The following is a 22,311-nucleotide window of genomic DNA, read 5'->3' as shown; positions in this document are numbered from 1 at the left end:
GGGGGGGGGTTGGACCAGATGACCTCCAGAGATCTCTTCCAAATGCAACCATTCTGTGAAGAAATGAAAACAGAAGTTTTGAAAAAAGGCAAGTTTATTATTACTTTTTTAATATAAAAAGGTCATGAACTGCATTGAAATATGTCTTCAGTCATCTTAAAATGATCATCATCGCTCATGATGATGAGTTACTCATCACTCATTTACAATTCATAATCTCCAGTAATATGGCAGGAAGCAAGACAGGCTAAAAATTTTCTACAATGTATGTATTTACATTCAACAGAATGTTATGTATGCACATTAATATTTTTAAAATAAATCCAACATGCTAATCCAAACAAACTCTGATTCAAGGCATATTTTGAATTTACATGAAGTACAAACTTCAAAACTTAAGTTTCTTGGATAAGACCTTTTTTTTTTTTAATTTAAAGATAAGTTAGCTCCAAAAGTAGTAAGAAATGTAAAACATCAGATAACATGATAAAAACTTTAAGGAATAATAACTTTTTCATAAAGTGCTGGCATATGCTTTCAGCTTTATTTTCAGATGCTAAAAAACAGAACACTAGTACAAAGACTTTCACAGGCTTCCCAGTTGTAATTTCAGATCAGTAATAATTTTGGAGACTTAAAATGCAACACCTTTCTACCTTTATCCATTACAGCTTTTTGTAAAAAAATTATTCTTTATCTTCAGTGAATGTTAACTTCTAAACATGTCTGCATAAAATAGTTTAAAAACAAGGACTTTGAAAAGTAAGTTTATAAGGTACCTGAACACAATCCAAGTGCCTCCAGCAAACTCATTTTATAATTATATATTATCATTATCACTGTAAATAAAATACAGAGGAGAGTCAGTGCAGTTCATTTATACACCTAAGCATCTGAGCTTTATCCATGCTATTATTTCATTTCACTTGACATTAAGTCTCAGATTTTTTAATTCTTTTTTTTACTTCTGCAAATATAAGCTGAATACATCTCAGCTGACTTTTCACTTGTCAACAGAAATGTCACCCAAAATAAAAGACAACAGTCCTCAACTTCCCCCATACATTATCAGGAAACCTTGCATTAAAATCTTTGTAAAAAAAATTAAAAAAATAAAAAATTGTTTCTTTCTTTCGTGAAGATAAAAAAAAACCCTCAATCTGCCTAGCTATTGTCAGATCTACAGGCACACTTGAAAAGATCATCAGATTGTGATATTTTATTATACAAAACAAACCAAACCAAAAAGAGTACTAAGTCTAAGCTCTGAGGAACAAAAAATCCCCAAATTACTTTGAAATGCTATTTACTTTCCAAATATTTATAGGTGTTTTAATACATTACCTACACAAACAGACTTCCAGCCTCAGTGTTATGATTAGGATCTTATCTTGTCAGTATTTCAACGGTAGACTATTAGTTTCAGGCTGTTGAGACATGACTGTTATTTGCTCTAAGCTGAAATTTGACATAGGCAATATTTCTCAGAGACTAGTAACAGGAATTAGAAGGGATATAACTTAAACACAAACCCACTAAACAAAGCAAATTTAAAGGCTTAAAAACAAGTATTGGGTAGTTTGTCTTTAAATATTAACACACTGCAGTCCATTTCTCAGAGAGGGCAAGAAGCTAAGTTATTGTGAATAACAATAATTGATAGAAAAATGCACTGCCCATCTACATTAAAAGGGCATAATAAAAGTTTTTAATTGCAACTTTACTGGCAAAAATAGTTATTTTCAGATTATTCAGTTATTAATTTTAACTATGAAGGGGCTTTTTGTCATTTGGTGTTAGTTTGCTTATTTTAAGATGAGAAATAGATCAACGCAGGCAGACAACTCTATTTCAGAGGTTTTATGGAAGCAAACTAACAAGTGTATCAAATATTCATGACAGCATGGGAATCTCACCCTCTTCAAATACAACTCACTGGTAAGAGCCAAAGGATCACTAGGCACAAGGACTGACAATCTACCCATCTTCTGTTCAAGTATTACGGAGATCCAACACAGGAGAAATCATGCAGAATATGCATTATAATCCCTAGGCGGACCAGATTTATATGACAGAAACATTTCCTTAACTACTAACGATCCCAGAGAGAGAGCAGTATTCCAAATGGCCCCAACAAACCTATCATAACCCAAATAAGCCCATTAAGACAGCTAGATTCAGTTTCCCTGCTTAGATCAAGTTCTTAAGGCCAGTCAAAAATGTACGTGTTATTCAGCCACTGTTTGGCAAAGCTCGAGGTTTAGGCAAAAACTCTGAAAATTAGTTTAAATAAACTCATTTTCCTGGTTTTAATCTGGCATCATTTTTGGATTAAAACTTGAAAAGTGCAAAAATATTTAATTATATCTTCTTCAAAAAATAATTCATTTTATTGGTGCTAAAACCCCAGTTTCTCAGGAGTTAAATCCATTGCCAGCAACGGATAGAAAAGGAAGTACCAGCATAAAAGAATCAAAGTGCATTTCAAGTATACCAACACTGCACAAATTGGCAAGCCATAATCCTATATTCACCACTGGAAAAGATTATGTTAAATTCCTTTTTGTAAAAGTCTACATTACATATTAACATACGAAGTCTGTCATGAAGTCTTGGGGATACTGCAATGAATCATCAAACCGGAAACGTTTGGAGACAGTACTGCTGTCCTCTGGAATGTTTTCTTTGTCTTCCTTGTTGCTACAAGTACCATTACAACTGGATTTTACATTCCACTCTTCTGAGCATTTTGTTGTATGTCCTGGCATCAGAGAAGGGCAGCAAGTTTCTTCAGGGCTGCACAAGAGTATGAACTCCCCTTGCTGCAACCAGAAATGAGAGAGACAGGCCTCTGCTGTGGGTCTTTCCCTTTGAAAAAGAAATATCAAAAGTTGCTTAAGTTAATTTCAGAAACACTACAAATGTAATTAAAATACTTCTACTTAATGTTTCTCTGCATACATCAGAATTGACAGTACAGAATCAATATTGCTGGTTTTCTAACACCACCGTTGCTAAAAAGTGCATTAAAACCTACAATAGTGGGCTAAGCATTGGCAAGAGGCATCTTGATTTTAGTTGACAACTTCCCCAACTGCTGAATGTCAAAACTGGTAAACTATTCATCAGGAAAAGGAACAGGTATTTCTCAGCCCATATTATTCATAGTCCCTTGGAATGTTTTCAACATTGTATATATGCACGTGCATTATGCTTTTGAAGTCCTACATCTTATACAGACCATTGTAAATAGAGGGGCTAACAAATATTCATTCATAAGGTTTTCAATGAGGGTTAAATGACATGTTGTCATTAACTCTATCAGGTATTTCACTGTGTTTTACTGTTGCAGTTCATCATAGAGTGGTGTGAACTCTTCCAAAATGTAGTAACTTCCTAACAGACCATAGATTTATACAACTCTGGATAACGTAGTATATCACTACTACAGTTTTCATCATGTTTTTGCATTGTTAAGTTCCACATATAACTCACTGGAAATGCAAAGGAGCCCACTATTCATCCTCAACTCCACAGGAACACATCAATATTTTTTGATCAGCTAACTCTCAACTTCACAGAGCTGACAATCTGAGGACAGGTTTTTTCTCAGATGAAAACTCTGTGATGCCCAGAAGAGCGCAAATAGAGCAGTAACTGTGGCAGAATGTCAAACATCCTGCAGGGTCCACAGTAATATTTATTAAAGCAGACTCTTAGAATTGCTTCCCTCAAGATAGTATAGTTTCTGCGAGTTCTTCCAGCTATTGATAAACCCTCTGTGTGAGGTAACAAAATAGAAAGAATAGAATCATCCTTGATCCTGTCCAGACGTGAATTTATACGGTGTGCTTATTTCCTCAAAGTAAGAACTTCATGGATATCATTTTCCTTCATCATCCCCTCCTATCAAAGGACCTTTGTCCCAACCGGACAGGGTCACTCCTGCTTGCTTGCAGGCTTTCGGCAGAAGATAGGAACTACTGTATCACCACAAGTGACAATACACAGCAATATAAATGATGATTCCTGATGATGCTTAGTAGAACACGGCTAGGTGACTTTACTAAACATTATCCTCCAGTACAAACACCTTTTGGGGCTTTTTTAGTGCATTTTGCTAGTGCAACAATTAAAAAATCCATATTTAACACTACACAGCAAGTACAGACATAGTTAATCCCTATAATTTTTACAATTTTGTCAAAGTTCAGCTACTTTGAAAGGCCTTGATTAGTCTGAACTCCCAAAGAAAGCTGATTTACAGAATTATGCATTAGAAGCAAAGAAAAGTTTGTGCTTTTGATTGAGATTTTTTTTTGACAAGACTGAACATGCAAAACACTATGCATATATACACACGTACATGTTCCCGAAGAATATATGCTCAGTCACAAGACAGACAAGATTTTCTATAAGATGTATTAAAAGGTAAGTCAGGAAACATGAATGCATGTGTGCAGAAAGATCACATTTTATCTCTCCAAATTGTGTAATGAAAGGTTAAATTGTAGACAAGAATCTGATCTTTCTAGAATACATTTCATAAAATTCTTTAATAATCTGTCCTCTGAATGAAATACATAAATAAAGTCAAAATATGAAAAACTGAGCAAACTCAAAGCATAACCCTGACTACAATAACAGCTAGTGAACCAAAGATCCTTCTCATACATTATGGGAAAGCAGAAACCTACACTTTAAAATATCTAGCTGATAATACCAGTGCATTGTGAAATGTCTAACTGATGATATCAATGATACTAAGCTCCCAAATTAACATTCACATTTTCTATGTGCTCACAGACATAAAAGGTAAGATTCTTGTCCTGAAGAGTTTGTTACTTACTCTGGATTTTTTATGAGAAGTTTTTGAATGAAGTCTTTGGCAGGCTGTGAAACTGATGAAAATATTTCTTCTGAATAATCCACGTTAACTTGAGATATATTAAGGAAAGTTTCTTGATTGTCGGCTCCCACAAACGGAGATTCTTGTGTAAGCAGCATGTATGAAATTACACCTATGTTCCTGGGGTAAGAACACAATGTAAAATCCTACTAGGATACCTAAGCAATATAGCACACACCTATTTGTGCAGCAGATCAAACTTCTTGATGTGTGCCACACTCAAAGAATTAAAACCAGGATGTGATCTCTCAGTTCTATGTGATTCAGACATGGATGCATGTACACACACGAGGAACTACATTTCATATCTCCAGGAAGGGAGGGTTGTTTTTTTCTTTTTTGAAAATTGCTTGCTTTCATTCAATAAACCTTTCTTTTCCTGCCGTGGAGACTATTATGAAAAGGAAAAATATAACTTTTACACAGACTGTTCTTGGAGATATGGCAGTTCTGGAAGACAGAACTGAAGAACAATAACAAAAAAACTTTCTAATTTGCATGTAAATAAAAGACAACCCTTCTTTCACAATAATTCTGGAAGAAGCATCAAAGACGGACCCTTTCTATACAATCAGGACCCGATTTGTGCTACAGCATCCTCTTGCTGAGATGTTTTTCCCTAAGCACATGAATACGAGTACCACACATCATACAGTTTATTATAATATCTTAGAGGTTTTTTTTGATGCATAGAAAAAAATGGTTTTCTGATCAAAGCATCAAACCTTAGTACACATTACAGTGTGGAAATATGTAGCTGCAGTGTTCAGGATTCTGAGTAGAATGCCAATAGTTTGTTCTTGTGTCTTCCCACAAAAGTAGGCAAATAAATAAGTTGTAAAAAAAATTAATGAACAGATTTAATTACTATTATGAGTTGAGAATTTCAATGGAGTAACTACATCATAGCAACTTTTAAAACTGAAATTGAATTATATAGATGCACAATCAGAACATGGGAACATGTTACATTTTTAAGAAAGCATCTCAGAACTAGCCTTTACCCTACCATGGTTCATTAAATTAAAACTGTACGTTAGTTTAAGATACTTAACTCATTTTTATGACATTCTGTAGAAACTGATATTCCTCTAAAGTAGAAAGTTAACATACTTAAAATTGCCACGATAAGATTATTTAATGATACAGAAGTGGTGAGGGAGGAGTGTCCCCAAGTAGGTAATACCTGAAGCATTTTGTCCAACAGTAACTAATAGTAACTAATACCTCATGTATGCTATCTGATAGTTGCTACTTCCTTAGATCAAAGAAGTACACTCTGTATGTTCAGAAGGCACTTCACTTCATAGTAGGTGTGCAACAGACCCACATATAGTAATTCCTCGAAGCCCTAGTTTATATCCTAAGCACTCCTTCCTCTCCCAACTCTCCCCTCGTCTGTTCAGCCCATCCAACAGAACAGTATTCTTGTAAGCTTGTAAGCCAGATAAAACTGCAGCAGAGTCTGGATCTGGCACCCAGACTGTTAACTGGTCCTGCCTACCCCCAATGAAATGAATTAACATATACAACCTACCACATATCTGTAGCTGTGGTAATAGGATCGTAGTTTAAGATTTCTGGAGCTACAGAAAGGGATGAGAAAGAAAAAAAGACAATTTAATAGGCACATTATCCAAGAGACCTTGAATCATACCCTACATTTCTGTCAGCTTTTGGTAATCATTATTAATAGATTAAGCATGTGGTTTTCAACTTTATTTTTTCAAAGGGTGGAAAAAAAGGTTATTCCAGTTATTCAGGCACTGAAATATAACTGGTTCAGACTGAAATGGCATCATATTGGTTCGAGTCTATTCTATACAAGTCCCAAAATATTTCCAAATCAGATGTATGCACAGAAAAGATTTTTCTTATAGATTTTCAAGTACACAGCTTTTTATAGGGAATGCATAAAGCCTCCAGCATATTAACACTGCAAAGCCAGGTGACCAAGCCAATTTTAGGGTCAGTGGCAGCACGCATATGTTGGATAAGATACTATTCAGCGCAGATTCAAGTACTCTTAAACAAAGAAGTGTAGGCAAATTTTTAAGGACACCTGTCCCTCAGAAGTGTTAAAGGAGATTTTTCACTTTCCCAGGAATATTTTGATCTCATTATGTCATCATACAAATGACGACATTCCAAATTCATTGAACGGGTCTTTGTGAATGCTGATGTTGTATTTCTACTCTAATCACAAGGATTTAATTTCCAAAAATTCCTGCTGATTTTATAGTCTGCAGAAACAGGTCGAATACTATATAGCATAAAACAAGGTGCCCTTTATGATATAAACTTGTTTTGTGTGCAAATATTTGTTAACTTCTCTAAAAAAAGAGCAACTCAAAACAACATGTTGCCTTGTCCTGTTGTTTGTTCTCCAGCAATGACTGATAAGTTGATAAGCATATTACATCAGCTTTTTCCTCGAAACCACACATAGGAAACCGTGAAGTGACTCTTCCTTACCTAGGTATTCTGTCGTTCCCATGATTTGCCGCAGTTCACTAGTATTCTCAATCTTCCGAGACATACCAAAATCTACAATTTTCACATCACCAAGAGGATTGATGCTGCTCAGCAAAATATTTTGAGGCTAGTATAGAAAACATTTAATTCTCAATTAATAAAATATAAGATAAAAAAAGCCATAATATACCAAATGACATCTCATTTTATATTGCTAAATTTTATTTAGGTTATTGAATTTTATTTTAAAAAAGTATTTAATCTCTGGTAGACTTGGTTTTCTCATCTTTGCTATGTATTCAACAAATGATTTTGATTATCACTATCAAGTTGAAGACTAAGTACTTAAAAAAAAGTCTGACAGCCTCACCTTTAAATCAAGATGAACAATATTGTTTTCATGCAAGCAGCAAAGTCCTTCAAGTATTTGCCTTATAAGTCTTATAATATCACTTTCACCAATTCTGTCATCCAGATCTGGGACACATAAGTTAAAGATTTCTCCTCCAGCAGCACTGAAACACATTCAGGAACACTAATGTATTAAACTTGAAAATTTAAGCTTGGGTATGAAGTTTTATATATAGCATCTATTTATATAATTTAATATATATTCATTTATCAGTAGCTATTTACTAAATATTCATCCTAGAGTCTGAGAACATAATTTTTTTTTCTTCTTTGAACATACTAATCCCAAGACAAATTATGTAAACACTTAGAAAAGGGAAAAAAAAAAAAAATCTGATGATGCTTTTTCTTTCCTCGTAGCTGGCAACAGTAGTTCAGAGGGTAACACAGAACGTTGTGGCTGAATTGCTCATAATTCTTTGGAAAATTCAAGCTTGCTATCTTGCCAGTTAGCCTGAAGATGCCTTGAGGGTGATCAGTTCTATCACCATTCCCTAACAGAAGACACCTTTACAAGTTAAACCTTAAAATTTTTCAGCTGGTTCCATAAATAACTTGAAGCAAGAAAACCAAACAGTATTCCTATTCTCTGATTTGGGGACTGAAAATTCCATCACTAGTACAAACCACAATGCAACGAACAGAACAGATAGAGTTGCTGAAGAATATCTCTTGAGTGAGAAGAAACTGCATACTTGCTACCATAGGTACTACTGTTCTGATCGAAGAGTAGAAATCAGTTCTTTCTGTCAGAGAGCTACAAGGAATAAGATCTAGCACACCAAAATACACAGTTGCCTGGTCAGCCAGTGAGCAATATGTTCAAGAACTCTTGTAGATATAGAATATGCTGGAATACAAGGACTTAGCTCTGTCACTGTGATAGCTACCATTTCCACACTAGCAACAAATATGAGATTGACAAGCTTCATTACATATGTTTGTTTATTTTACACAGCATCTCAACTTGTCCTCAAAGAAGGCTGTTGTTTACTTATAGAACCCTACCATTACTAAAGCATAAAAGAAACATGGAAATAACCTTGGGTAATCATCTTGAATGTGGTTTCTTAGTTACACTCTACATGTTGCCACCGTGTCAGCTGTTTCCTTTCAAGCCAGGTATGAAATCATTGTTCAGCCTGCTCTAACTGCCTAAAGTTTCTCTCTCAAGAATGAAGGGCTACCTCAAAACTACAGATCAGTAAGCCTGAATTCCATCATTAGCAACAGAATAGCCTATAAAAAGATAATTGACAATGTGGATAAACAGTTACCAACCTGCTGAAGCTATGGGAGGTGTCAATAACACCTCACCTCACTGCCTTTATAACAAAACGTAGCTGTGAGATTTCAAATTTAGCAAAGATTTCAACACTGTGTCCCATAGTATTCTTGTTCCCAAGTTACAACATTACGGTCTGGACAGGTGGGCCAGATGGGTAAAGAGCTGAACAGCTCTGCTGAAAATGATTTGGGGGACCTCAAAGACAGCAAGCTGAATGCAAGCAAAGGCCAACAGCACCTTGGGCTGTAATATCAGAAGCAGAGCAAGTAGGTTGAGGCAAGTGACTCTACCTAGCACTGCAGACCACAGTTAGAACACAACATCCTCTTTCTGGCTTCCCAGTTCAGGGAAGTCATTAAACAAATGAGTTCAGCTGAGAGCCACCAACTGAGAAAGTGAGTAAAAGAGTACCAGATGAGCTGTAGCATACACAAATGTAAGATATTTTCAGAAAAAATAACGTAATGCAATACTACGTAATGCCAAACTTTAAACTGAAAGGTACAGCTCAGGAAACCTTGACTGACAGTTCTTTGAAATAACTCGACTGCTGTGCAGCAGCAGGCCAAAAAAGCCAACATACTTCAGTATCATCAGGAGGGCTGCTGAGAACAAAACAAAGCAGCAAAGACGCTCTGTATAAAACCTTACCATGCAGTCCTGGTCTCCATATCTTCAAGCAGCATATGATGAGACTGCTGAAGGTACAGAGCAGGGCAAAGGAAAGGACAGACAGTTGCTTTACAAGAAGCCGCCAAAGAGACACTGACTCTAAGTTTGGATACAAAGTTATGGAGGAGCCTATGAATGATGCTGAGAAAACCACCGAGGCCAGTTTAGAGAGAACTGCTGTTTTTCAAATCCCACAATGAGATCTAGGAGGCACCTGATTTCTTTTAAACAGAAAAAAAAAGAAAGTATTTCTTCCCACAGCAGGTAACAAGCATCTGAAATCTATTACCACAAAAACAGATAGTATCCCTAGGTTCAAAAATGGACGAAACAGATTTACAGACGACAGGTCCATAAACACATACTAAAAGGAACAGGCATAGCTGTATCCTCAATACAATACTTCAGGCTGATGGGACAGTACAAGGAGAACAGATTGCAGTAAGTGTACAGGCTCACACACTCCTTAGCTCTTCCTAGATGGCACCTCCTACAGCCACTCCTGAAAGTGGCAGTGGAGTAGGCCATTGATATGACACTGTAGGGCTTCTCTCGGTTCTTCAATGAAACAAGACGGATCTGAAAATTCATTTGGTAAAGCTCTAAAATGAATTAGAACAGCTGCCAGATTTCTCTATGAATAGCTCAATTCTTCCAATTATTTTTACCCTCAGAACAGAGGAGTAACAACTTCTGTTGTGGGGCTTTTGAAAAGATATTATTCCCTCTACAGATATGGCCTTATTAAGAGCATTAACACCATTCATTTTTCTCCTTTAGTCAGAAAATGTGCGCTTACACAATCCAAAGAACCCTATCAATACAATCCAACATTAGCAAGGACCGTACATAGCAGGAAAAATATGGTGAAATGAGAAATGCTTATTAACTACTCTATGAGGAAGAGACTCATTTCTTGAAATTCTTTGAAAATGCAGCTTAAGAGTTCTGAAAATAATGAGGAAAAAAAAATATATATATATATTCTGCCACAGAAGGACAATTTAGAAGCGTAATCAGCCCTCTGCTTATTCCAACAGCACTAGGAATATTTACTACAAGTCTTCTGAACACTACTACAAAGCAGACCATTAGGATTAACACCAACGTAGTACAAGGAAGTTGTTTCATGACAGGGCTCTAATATGCAAGACAGAGTTGGCTGAGCTAGGAAAATCAGTACAGCCTTTATGGGAACTCGTTCTTGATAAGAAGTTCAAAACTCGTCATCTGGACTTTGTCTTTACTTCTATATTACTATTTCAGTCCTCTCTCAAATAATGTGTTAGGGATCATTTAGTTCAAAGAAAAAAGGCATTTCTCTTTTCTTTTTTGAAAATAATCTAGCTAAATTTGAAAAATTAAAAGGACTTTATCACAATGTGTGCAGATCACCATTTCTTCAAATACTTTGTACGCAAAACTTAAATTCTACTTAGAGAAAGCCTTGCTGAGTTCATTTTACCAGCAGCATTTTCGTTCCTTACACTCTGAACATTTACACATACATCCAATATGATGAATAATTCAAATTCAAACTAATTCCCACATTAGAAGACTAGTTTTCAGAGATTATGAGCAGCCACAAGGGCATCTAATAAAATATGTGAATTTTGGAGGAAACAGCTACAGAAGCTAAACAGTTTTAAAACAGGAAAAACACTAACTTTAGAAGTTCAAAATCTACAAACGAATTACAATTTTCAATCATCAAGAAATGTCATGTAGTAACTGCACTTCATAGAGGATGGAATTGCCCAGCTTCTCTGAAATGTATGTACTTGGTATCAGCAAGTTTTGTTTGTTTGCTTTTGTATGTTTTAGGTTGCATCAAAGCATTATGCACCTTCTACGGAATTCTCTCTGGTCAGCTTGGCATGACAGATTCTTTAAGAAAAAAACACAACAATTAAAACAAACCCTAGCGTTTGTGTTCAGGTTTTATATTAGCCTGATCTGAAAATTGATCAAAGGATTTTTTTTTTTTTAATTCAACTAGCACAAGAAATAAATTGCACAAATTAAATGGTAAAGTTTTAATTAAAATTATCCTCCTGAGTGAGACAGTATTTAAAGGCACCAGAAATATTTCAATTTGAAATCAAGATTCAAAGTGTCTACAGAACTGAGTTATGCAGTGAGGAAGAGAAAAAATAAAAAAAATAAATATTTTTTGATAGCAGTCCCTTAAAAATGCCTTTATCAGTCAATATTTTAAATTTTGAGTACAGAACTAGGAGAGGTTTTGGTGTATTTTGTTTTATGCCTCTATTCTACATTGTTTGACATAGCCAATTAGCTACAGATGTAACAAAATACATGTACAAATTCAAAGGTTTAAATTACAGCAATGGATTCAACTCTTGAATTCACAAGAAAATATCAAAGAAGGCCCCAAGAGCTTAATAAAGTTAATAAAAAAACATAATGAAATATTAGCATAATGCATACAGTGTACTTGCTGTGAGTCTTCTGAGTGTTCAGACAACTCATGCAAAAAATATATTGACAGATTTGTAACTAGCGATGTGGGACATCTGACGAAGGCACACTTACTATTCCAACACTAGGATGATTTCATTTGTCGTTTCATAGACTTCATGGAGATTAACTATGCGAGGATTAGATTTCATTAATTCAAGCACAGCAATTTCATGGAGAATCTCTGCTTTGCAGTCTTGACCTCTTCTTCTTTTCTTTAAAAATTTAGCTGCATATTCTTGGCCTGTGGATTTAGCTATGCATTTTCTAACCACAGCATATCTTCCTCTGCAAAATAAAAGGGAAAACGTTAGGACTGAAGACATAAAAGGTAATTGGAAACTAAACAAAAAAAGTATCAGGAGAATGTCATGTTTGGCCTGTTTTTATACTACTGACTGAACACTTTTGGCCGGTGTAAGAGAAAGCACCATGAAGCGTTGGTGAAACCCAGTACTATTCCTCTTACACAGCAGCTAAGTGTTCAATCAGGCTATTTGCCTACATGGGCATTCTCACTGTAGGATCACAGAAACATGTAACAACTCAGGTTTGAAAAGAGGTCTGGAAGCCTCTAGCCCAACCTTCTGCTCAAGTCAGGGTGAGCAAGGAGATCATATTAGACTTGCCCAGGGCTTTGTTCAGGTTGGCAATATTGTTTAAAAAGCAAGCAAGCAAACAAACAAAATACACACACACTCAACCACCTTATAGCATCTACAGGATACAGTTAAAAAAACAACAACAACAAAACATAGCACCTACAGGATAGAGTAAAACAAAACTGTGAGAAGTAGAGAAAGAGCAAAGAGGGGGAGCATAAATCTAAGCTAGGGACAGACAAAGCACTTCAGTGAAGAAAATTTTAGAGGCATAAAAAAGAACCTCCCTTCACAAACCATGCAGTACTGCTAAAAATTCAGATTACTGCACTAAGCTTAGAAACAACAGAAAAACACCCGCTACTCAGCATTCCCTTTTTTAATTACAAGTGTGCTGCTTTATTTCCTAGCCAACTGTTTAGGTATGGAAACAAAAATGTATTTTGGCAAAGATATGTTTTTAAAAGAAAACCACATAGTGTAGTTGAAACACCAGGCTGACCTTTTAAAAAAATTAGGGGAAAAAATGCAGTTTTTAAGCCAAGTTATCAAATCCTGAAAAAACAGTTTTATAATCACAAGTTTTGCATTCCCAGAAATGCCCAGTTGCATACTTGCAAAGTATTTTCAAGTTATACCAGAAACATTTAAAAAAAAAAAAAAACAACGCTTGAAGGGCTAAAATAAATTCTGTAGTGTTCTAAAAACAGTTATAAAACTGTTTGCAAAAGAAAAGACCTACTCTTATGACTTTGAACAAACAACGCCTTTCCATGTGTATTTTTGTTGTTGTTACCACAGCACACTAAGAACAAACTTGATGAAGAGGCTCAGTACTAGCTATATGACATGCACTTTTTCAACTATTCCAGCTTCTTCAGTAGGGAAGACTACACTGTCCTGCAGGCTTAGCCTTTCTTCTGGTGAAAAAAGGAAAAACAAACAAAAAAACCCACAGAACAATGCTTAAAACGGACATCTCTAAAATTAAAGGCACATCTAGGTGGTTTTTTTTTAGAAAAAAAGTCTAGACTTAAAAAAAAGGTACCAGTATCTTTCATGATGAAACAGACTTCCAGTGGTAAATAACCATGTTAAATACAGTTTGTACACATCAGACTGAATCATAAAACATGCAAAGCTGACCTTTACTTATACTGTTATTACTTGTTTAGAAATAAATTCAACAAAACAGCTTCTCTGTCATCATTTAATTCTAAACCAATTAGATTTGTCTTTATTTAAACCAGTAAACTCAGAAAGCCAAGAGTACAAAACACAAAAGAAAAAAAAAATAAAGTTGTGAAAGTTATTTACAAACTGATACATGCACACTCTTCATTTTAGCAACTATTTGTAAGCATGAAACAGCCAAGTACTTTCCCAACTGTTAAACCAGCCTATTATTGCAGAGCATTTGAAGTTATTGAGCTCAATTTCGTAATATACTGAAGTTTGAAGATACTCCCCCACAGCTTACATTCTTGTTTTAACATCGCATTACCCCATCGACCACAAAAGTTTCTCTAAAATTAAAAAAGAGAAGCTGGCTGAGTTTCATGAGAATAGGAAGACCTTCCCTTATAGTTTTTAAACATCTTCCTTCTACCAGCTGTGGGTACATCAACTTTGAAGGGTCAGTGATATCCCCATAAGAAACTGGTGATGTAAGAATTTCCGCTTGTTAATAACTGGCACACTACAATATCATATAAACATTTTAAGTTTAGAAGTGAGAGAATGAGGCTAAAAATCAACTACACCTTTTTAAGAAGCATCAACCAAAAAACACAATGTCTTAAAAACAAATTCTTAGAGTCTGGTAAATAAAAATAAAAGCAATAAAAAAAAAGAATCGTTGAAACTTGGAAACTCTCATATGAGGTAGTACCTCAGCTTAGCAGAAGAGCTGTAGCTTGAATAAACAAGTCTAGCCAAATTTTCTTCACAAAATTGTTTGAGTAGTGGAATTTCCCCAGAAATAAGAAAAAAAAAAAGTAGATCTGAAGCCTTGCGTTAAAGCGAGCACAGTGGTTCCCCCTCCTTGTTGCCTGCAAAGCAAATGCAGGAACACAGCACTACACAGCCCACCAGTTTTACAAGATAAAATGAATTTCAGGTTATTTTCATATCTCAAGTTACAAACCACAGAAATTCAACTACTTCAAAAGAAGCCAAGCCATCCACTCCGAGGACAGAGCTACTATAACCCATCAAACAGAACCTGCCTGCTTCATGAATCGATGCCTTAAATACCAAAGGACCTACAAGATAAGGGTGTGGGAGGAAGAAATGGGACTTGGGAGACTTAAGCAGAGAAGAACAAAAGAACCATTTACTAAGTAGCCCGAAAAGGAAAAGAAAATTACAAGCGAAAACAAAAGCACACTACATATTTTACAGAAGCTACATAGAAAGGTGGATTTTACACATAGAAAGTGTTGCAAACACTTTAAAGACATTAAAAGAAAGGGCACACACAAACTGTTAAGCCAGAAAAAGTAAGAAAATTTGTTTGAAAAGATACTACCCTGCTTCTGTTGCTTTGCATTTTGGCACTAATTTTATTATGTCTGTTTTTGCATGTACAGGAAGTATTAAAGACTGAGTTTGGGAATCCATGAAAAAACTGCTTTCGTTTGCTTTAGACATTGTCTCACAGGTACGCATAATCTGAAAATGCAGGATTTTAAGAATACTCGAGTTTTAGAGGATAGTGCATATAACTGCTTCTATAGAGCCTGGAAATCAAAAGGGGTGCTCACAAAGTGGTAAGAATACAGGAAGGTTAAGGGCTGCAAGGTCTACTTTTATTATAAAAGAGTACCAGATAAAGCACATGCTAGAAAAAAACAATAGAACAATAAAGGTGAAAGCGGTTACAAAGTCTCAGCTAAGAGGCTCTTCCACATGCCCAAGTTAGAGGTACAAAGGATCACTATGTGGCCCAGGAATGCCTTAGTTAAAAATGACCCACGCCACTTTCATTCAAGGAACTTGGAAGTACGACCATGCTATTATGTTTGCAGACCTTTATAACCAATTCCCTGAATATTTTCAAGGTATGAATTAACCCAGTGATTTTAAATAAGCGTTAACTCAGATGTCTGTAACAGAATCACATATACCAAGGTTTTTGTTTCATTTATTATTTTACTACTGCCAACATGAACAATGGAAACAGACTACAAAACTACTCTCAAACAGCAGCCAGTTAGCAACTTGGCCATAAAGGAGAGAGAAAAAAGGTCTTGGGTTTTCTGGATTAAAAAAAAAAACACCTCAGACAAACAGCCAGAACCACCAACTCAGAATTCCCATTCTTTGTCTTGCAGTATTACCTTATGTTATCCATTCTTGAGTTTATATCCCTGTAATGTGGTGTGGGACTGGACAGGGGAAAGGGAAGAAACCTTTTCCTGGTCCCTAAAGAACCTATCAGGTACTGAAAAGAAGGGAGTGGGGAAGGTGGGTGGGGGAGAAGCATACTTTATTCCCTATCTACAACCATAGACTTTCTTTCTGGCAAACTTTTATCATTGCACAAAGAATTTTTCTACAACAGAAATTCCTCTTACTAAAATAAAATAGATAGGAACAGTCTTACCTTCCTAGCTCTTTTGACTCCAGCATGTAAGAGTTGTAGAAATTGTCCGTCCTGATTTGTGTCTGCAGAGACATGGCTAACAAGCCAGAAAGGCTCTTGTTCTCCAGCTTTCTCCTGGACATAGTTAGGAACAGGTCTCTCTCCCCTACCAGTCACCTGTTAAACCAACATAATTAAGTTTTGGAAATCCCAAAATAACAGTGCAAGCAAGTAGATATTGGGGCTTAGGTCTATCAGAATCTGAAATTTAACAGTGACCAGAATACTACACATTTAATCACTCTAAATATAAAACCAGAAGGAAATACTAATCAAGAGAATCAAGTGATACTAAGAAAATTAATTCAAATATAAACATTTTTAAAACATCATTTTAACATTTGAGATAAAGTTTTCCTTTTTTTCCCCCCGGAGCAGATCCATAAAATACTAGGGATAACCATAAATTCTAATAAGAATGTTAATAACTATTTAAACTATTAATGACTTATACTTTTATACTTTTTTGTAGCTTTATGAAAATAAGCTTTAACTATTTTGGATTCCTGCTAAGTTCCAGCAGTTCCCTGAAGCTTCCACTGGTATCCCTGACTGCCTTAACCAAAACTCTGTCCTATTTGCTGTCTACAGCACAGCAGGAGTAGTTTACCACAAGAAAAATAAGTTTTCTTCTAGTGGAAAGCTTCAGATTTTTAATTAAAGTTACATATAGCTCATTTTGTTTTCACACTGGATTAATTGTCAGAAATCATAATGAAGGGACATCTTTCATGCCAGTTCTGATAATTCAGAACCAAATGATGTCGCAATCACAAGTAAGTTACCTTAATAAACCAGAAGAATAGCACATTATGAAAATACAACTACCACATTAATTCTACAACTGACAAAAAAAAAAAAAAGCAAGCTGATAATAAGCTAAAAAATATTGGGTTTTGGCATTTACATTTACAGGTCTGAAGCATCTCTTCAGGTGTGCCATAAAAGCAAAGCAGAAGAAGGATACTGAAGGATAACAGCATTCGTAATTGACAGTTTATTTCAAGGTAAAGAGGAGGTTTGCCCTTGTTATTAAAGGAAAAAAAAAGAGGCACATTACAGCGCAGATACAGTTAACAAACATTAAAAAACCTTTCAGTTTTCAGATGAAAGCACTGTACTATCAAAAACTTCTGGGGGAGCACTCAAACTAGTAATGTTTCAAATACACTCCAGCACCCATCTAACATTGCTTAAATCTCCAGTTCTTGGAATGTGATTATTCATATTGGAACTATTTTGGATTTAAATCACGATTCATGCTTTAGCAGGGGACAAGGACCTACACTGTTCAAAAATATTTTTTAAGTGGCATTTGATAAGCATGAATTAACTTAAGAATTTATTGAGGGGCCACAATACAGTCTAACATGCATGTCTTTGAATCAGCTTTTCTGGAATAAACACGCACTTCTTTCTCCCCAATTCAAGGGCAGTTTATCATTTAATCTACTGATTCAGGGGGCTGAAATTTTATAATACTCTTCTTAGAAGCGTACTCACTAAATACTGCTCAACAGCTAAAGTTACCTTACTACTGCAGGACTTGATCTCAAACATTTCTATTATATACAAACGAACTGATTAAGAGCTTGCTGTTATTATGTCTATTAAGCAAGGTTTCATCGTATTGTTATTAAAGTTTTATGATTAAGATGAACTTTTGCCTTATGCTGAATTAGCTTTGTTTCTCTGGTAAGAAGTCACATCTCTCTGTAGGTTGGTGTCATCAAGAAAACTGAAAAACACATCCGCAACAGGCAGCAAACCACAAAGAGGCACACAGCTTCCTGAGGAGAACGCGATCCAACTTTTTAAAATCCGATTAGCTACGACAAATTAAAAGCAACCCCAGTGCTATCTATGCATCGCACTAAACCCCTCCGCAGCCGCGGCTGGAAGCAGGAACAGGGCCGAAACGTGCAGAGCCCTGGAGCAGACAGCGCTACGGGTGCGGCCGGCTGCAGGTGGGCGCGGAGCCCCCGCCCGGCCCCTCAGAACATTCAGTGTAACGCCTGCGGGGGGGGCGGCGGGACGCTACGTGTCACCGCCCGGCCCTCGCCTCCCTCAGCGCAACACGGCCGGGCCCCGGGCACGCCGCCTCCGTGCCCGCCGCCCTGACTCTCCCAGTGGGCACCCCCGGGGCCTGAGGTGGACACAGGCCGGCGGACCCCGCCCGCCCCATCCCACCTCACCTCACCTCACGCCCAGCGAGCCCCTCACAGGCCGCCGGCCACCCACGCGCCGCGCGCCCCCGCCAACCGCCGCGCCCGCCCAGCCGGCGTTTGAAAAGCGCAGCCCGGCAGAGGTGGCGGCCCCGGCACCGCCCGCACGCCCCGCCCGCTCCGGCGGCGGGCAGCCAATCCGAGCCCGGCGGGGCAGGCCGTCTCTGCGGCGATTGGTCAGGCGCCGCCCGCCCGAGGCCGGTGAGGCGGCCGGGCTGAGGCGGCCAGGGAGTCTTATCCGTCACAGAACCGCCTCGGCTCCCCTGACAGCGGGGGGACGCTCTGGGGGAGCTAAACCTTGTTAACTCGGGGGTTCAAAGACCCGGTCTGAGCACATAAAGTAGTCCTAAACGCGCTTCAGAAATAAACTGAATTTAGAGATCTGAAATAGCTGCCACTGGCTTGTCAAATTGATTTCCTCTGAGAAGCAATCCAAGCAGCTGCCCCAGAAACATGCAGACATCCATTTTATAATAAATTTGCCGTGAAGGCAGTAATAGTAATGTAGCATAAGGATTTATGAGCTATAAATTTAATTTCAGCAGTGCACCATCAGAGCTATTGGATTAATATTGTTTATGCTGTGACTCCACCAGAACAATGGGTAATCGCTGTGTGCTTGGACCATACAATGCCTAAGTCATGCTGTCACAGCAATGGCTAGATTCAGACTGAAGTAATGTAAATAAAGATGAGATACATAATTTGGGAAAATTGAAAGCATTTTTGAAGACTTTGGAATATGTTATGCCACACAGCTGAAATGATAAGATTTATCTACTAAGAGCAAGAGCTGCTTAACTAGCAGTTCACTTGAGCAGCCCTAGTGTAACTCCTGTTCACTTGACCTTCCATGTAAGTTTTTAGCATTTTGCATTATGGAAGTTTTTGACAAAGAAGTCAAGTATCTTTTTTCTGTCCTACAGAGCTCTACCATCCCTGCAAAGTTCCAAACCATACCCTTTTCTTCATTATAACATGATTTCAAGTAGATTTGCCAAATAGAATAAAAATACACGTAGAAAAGATTGGTTTTGTTGAGAAGCATTCTTTGTGTGGTATGAAAAGCAGCATTCTGAACATACCGAATGATCCACAAGAGTAAAATTAAATTCTGACTGCAATTAAGATGCTTTAGGTTATTATAGCACTTGGTGCCAAAAAGTAAATGACAGTGCTTTTGTTTGCCTCCTTAGCTGTTTGTGTGTCGTTACTGATCCTTGCAAGGCCAGGAACTGCTCTACTCTCCCCTTAAGTCCTGAAAACCAAATAAATACTAAAAACACTTTGTGATAGGGGCATGTTATTTTAGTCTTAGTTATCTGTTTATATAATGTCATAGAAATGTGTGGCACTTAGACAAGGGTATAATTAGCAGGACTCCACCCTGAGGACTTTGGAATTTTAATTAGATACAATACCACAGTGAATGACAAAGGGTGGAGAAGGGGGAATGGTAAGGTGAAGGCTAAGCAGCACAGGTTCATGAGCTATGCTTATTACTAATGCGTGCATCTGGTCATTAATTGATATTTTTTAATTATCCCAAATGTATTAGCTTCATGATTCCCATTCTTAACACATTCTTCTTTTGCATTCCTTAATTATCTATCCATTACGAAGTTGGCTTTTTAAAGTCTTTAGAGACATTTGTGGAAAGAACTACTTACTCTTGGTCCATTTTTCATTTGGTAAGAACATGACGTACAGCTTATGTAGTTCAGAGCCATAGGACATTTAGGAAACTAACTGTTGGGAAAAAGCCTGGTTCCCTCAAAAAGTGCTGATTTCAAATCAGACCTGTCATGTCCGACCTAATTTGGACCAAACAGACAGCAAGCTACCCTCTTCAGCAAGTAACTTTTTGCTGGATTGGAAGACAAGTGGACAACATTAAGAGTCACATAGATGGAAGTTGCGAATGTCTGAGCCTTCTTCTCTAACTTGTTTGTAATAGCTTCTTTAACAAGACATCAACAAGGCAATACCCTGATCTGTAGCACAAGAAAGGCCTCAAAAAACGAGGCAAAAGATTAATTTAATAACCAAGCCATTCCACAGGGCAGTACATGTTTAAGTAATGCAATGACATGTGAAACCTTACCTGAGCACCTTCAGTGTCCTGAAATTCAAAAGTCATGGGAAAAGATCCATGGCTTCTACATGTTGCCTCTGCTACTTGCAACCTTCAAGCATCAGCAGAAAATCTGCCTGCAGAGTGGGTGATCGTTGCTGTGCGAAGTACCCGTGGTTGTTTGCTTGGCAGAAGAGCATGGAGCTGGCACGCCAGAACACCACATACGGCAGGCAAGCCAAAAAATGTGCTGATTCTGTGCCTCTCAGATTATAGCATAAAGCTGCGTGTCTTAGGGGTGGTACTCCTCCTGTACTTAACCGACACTGAATGGTGTTTCTCTCTGTGAGGATAAAATAATCTAAAACAAAAACAACCAAACCATACAACAAAACCCACTACACTATAGAGATTATCCACATCCCAAACATCTACAAGAGCACCATTAGCTGAAGCAACTTCACTGATCCCAAATGCCCAACTAAAACATGAAATGCTCAAACCACAGAAGGACATTTTGCAACAGGCACCACAGAATCAGCATGCTATCTCCTGCTATATCTGCAGTGGTCAGTTCTGGAAATGACACAATCATTGAAAACAAACACTACCCCATCCAATAAGGATTATCATGACTGTATTCAATACAGGCCATTTACAGATTTTTCCATATCAAAATCTCTGCAAGAATGCCACCACATTTGCACATAGGAAATGAGTACCAAAAGGCAAAGTCTCTGTATTTCACCAACACTTAGCAGAATTGCCTCAGTGTCACGTGGCACGAGATCTATACAAGCACCATTCTTCACACTGAGAGAAAAATGGGCAACTGCTTGATACATCGCATCAGGTATCGATGATCTGGAGGAAACTGTCTTATGAACCTAGAATTGAGAAGTACAACAGAGAACTGAGGCAGAAAGGTTCTCAAAGCCTCTCCTCCCCCCACAGCAGCTCCCCTTTAATGATTTAGGCTAGCTTGCACTTCATTTCCACTAGCAGCAAGATACTGCAAAATTACTGTCTAGGAAAGTTTAAAATAATAGAAATATACTTGAATATTGGATTCTAAAGAGAGTTCATGAAAACTGTAACATAGGAGAAGTGACAACTTGCCCTTCAAGAACAAAGGCCTACTTGGCCTGCGCCTTGGTGGGCGAACCCTCACCCAAGTACTGAATAAAGACCAGTATTGCTCACTAGCTCATATAATCTGTTACCAAAGTAAGAAGAAATCTTTAGTGGGAGGCACTGACTTTTGTGAAAGACAGAAAAATACCTTTTTCCCTAAAGATATTTCCCCATGAAAATACAGTGTTTTTCTGTGTTAATCCACCGTCATAAAGCACGTCGCTGCTCATTCTGATACTCCAGACAAAAGCAGAGCTTTTCGTGAAGCCTGGGCCTCTCCAACATGTTGACTGTAGTTTGCTGCTTTGTTGAATTTATATGATAGCCTTTGTTTCAGTCTTGTTCAAATTCTGTTGCATATGCTTGGAGAATCCTTACTTTTTCTGCTACAAAT

At 37.3% G+C, this 22,311-nt stretch overlaps 1 protein-coding gene across 6 annotated transcripts; it reads right to left on the bottom strand.

The window, feature by feature from the left end:
• Positions 1-76: 76 nt before the first annotated feature.
• STK17B (serine/threonine kinase 17b) lies at positions 77-21,107 on the bottom strand. 6 transcript variants are annotated; one of them, XM_040562713.1, is made up of 8 exons: positions 20,814-21,107; positions 16,446-16,601; positions 12,312-12,524; positions 7,755-7,899; positions 7,385-7,511; positions 6,447-6,495; positions 4,850-5,029; positions 77-2,868 (listed from the first exon to the last, which is right to left on the bottom strand). In XM_040562713.1, exons 2-8 carry the CDS (start codon positions 16,565-16,567, stop codon positions 2,586-2,588), a joined length of 1,119 nt encoding a protein of 372 aa, XP_040418647.1. In that variant the 5' UTR covers positions 16,568-16,601; positions 20,814-21,107; the 3' UTR covers positions 77-2,585. The 6 variants fall into 6 exon arrangements, with proteins under 6 accessions (XP_040418647.1, XP_040418649.1, XP_040418644.1 ...); XM_040562715.1 differs by lacking the exon at positions 20,814-21,107 and adding an exon at positions 18,685-18,831; XM_040562710.1 differs by lacking the exon at positions 20,814-21,107 and adding an exon at positions 18,680-18,811.
• Positions 21,108-22,311: the final 1,204 nt, after the last annotated feature.

Source organism: Cygnus olor, chromosome 6 (assembly GCF_009769625.2).
Source record: "Cygnus olor isolate bCygOlo1 chromosome 6, bCygOlo1.pri.v2, whole genome shotgun sequence".
Lineage (NCBI taxonomy): Eukaryota > Metazoa > Chordata > Aves > Anseriformes > Anatidae > Cygnus > Cygnus olor.
The sequence above is the reverse complement of the archived record's forward strand: the minus strand, read 5'-3'. Positions and strand labels throughout refer to the sequence as shown.

Bases quoted from the DNA above. Each gene is read 5' to 3' on its own strand.
- STK17B (XM_040562713.1), bottom strand. From the start codon at position 16,567: ATGTCCAGGAGAAAGCTGGAGAACAAGAGCCTTTCTGGCTTGTTAGCC. The intron at 6,496-7,384 runs GTAAGGAAGAGT...CCCTTTCTGTAG, and splicing joins GGGAACGACAGAATACCTAG to CTCCAGAAATCTTAAACTAC. The intron at 5,030-6,446 runs GTAGGTTGTATA...TTCTTACCCCAG, and splicing joins ACCACAGCTACAGATATGTG to GAACATAGGTGTAATTTCAT.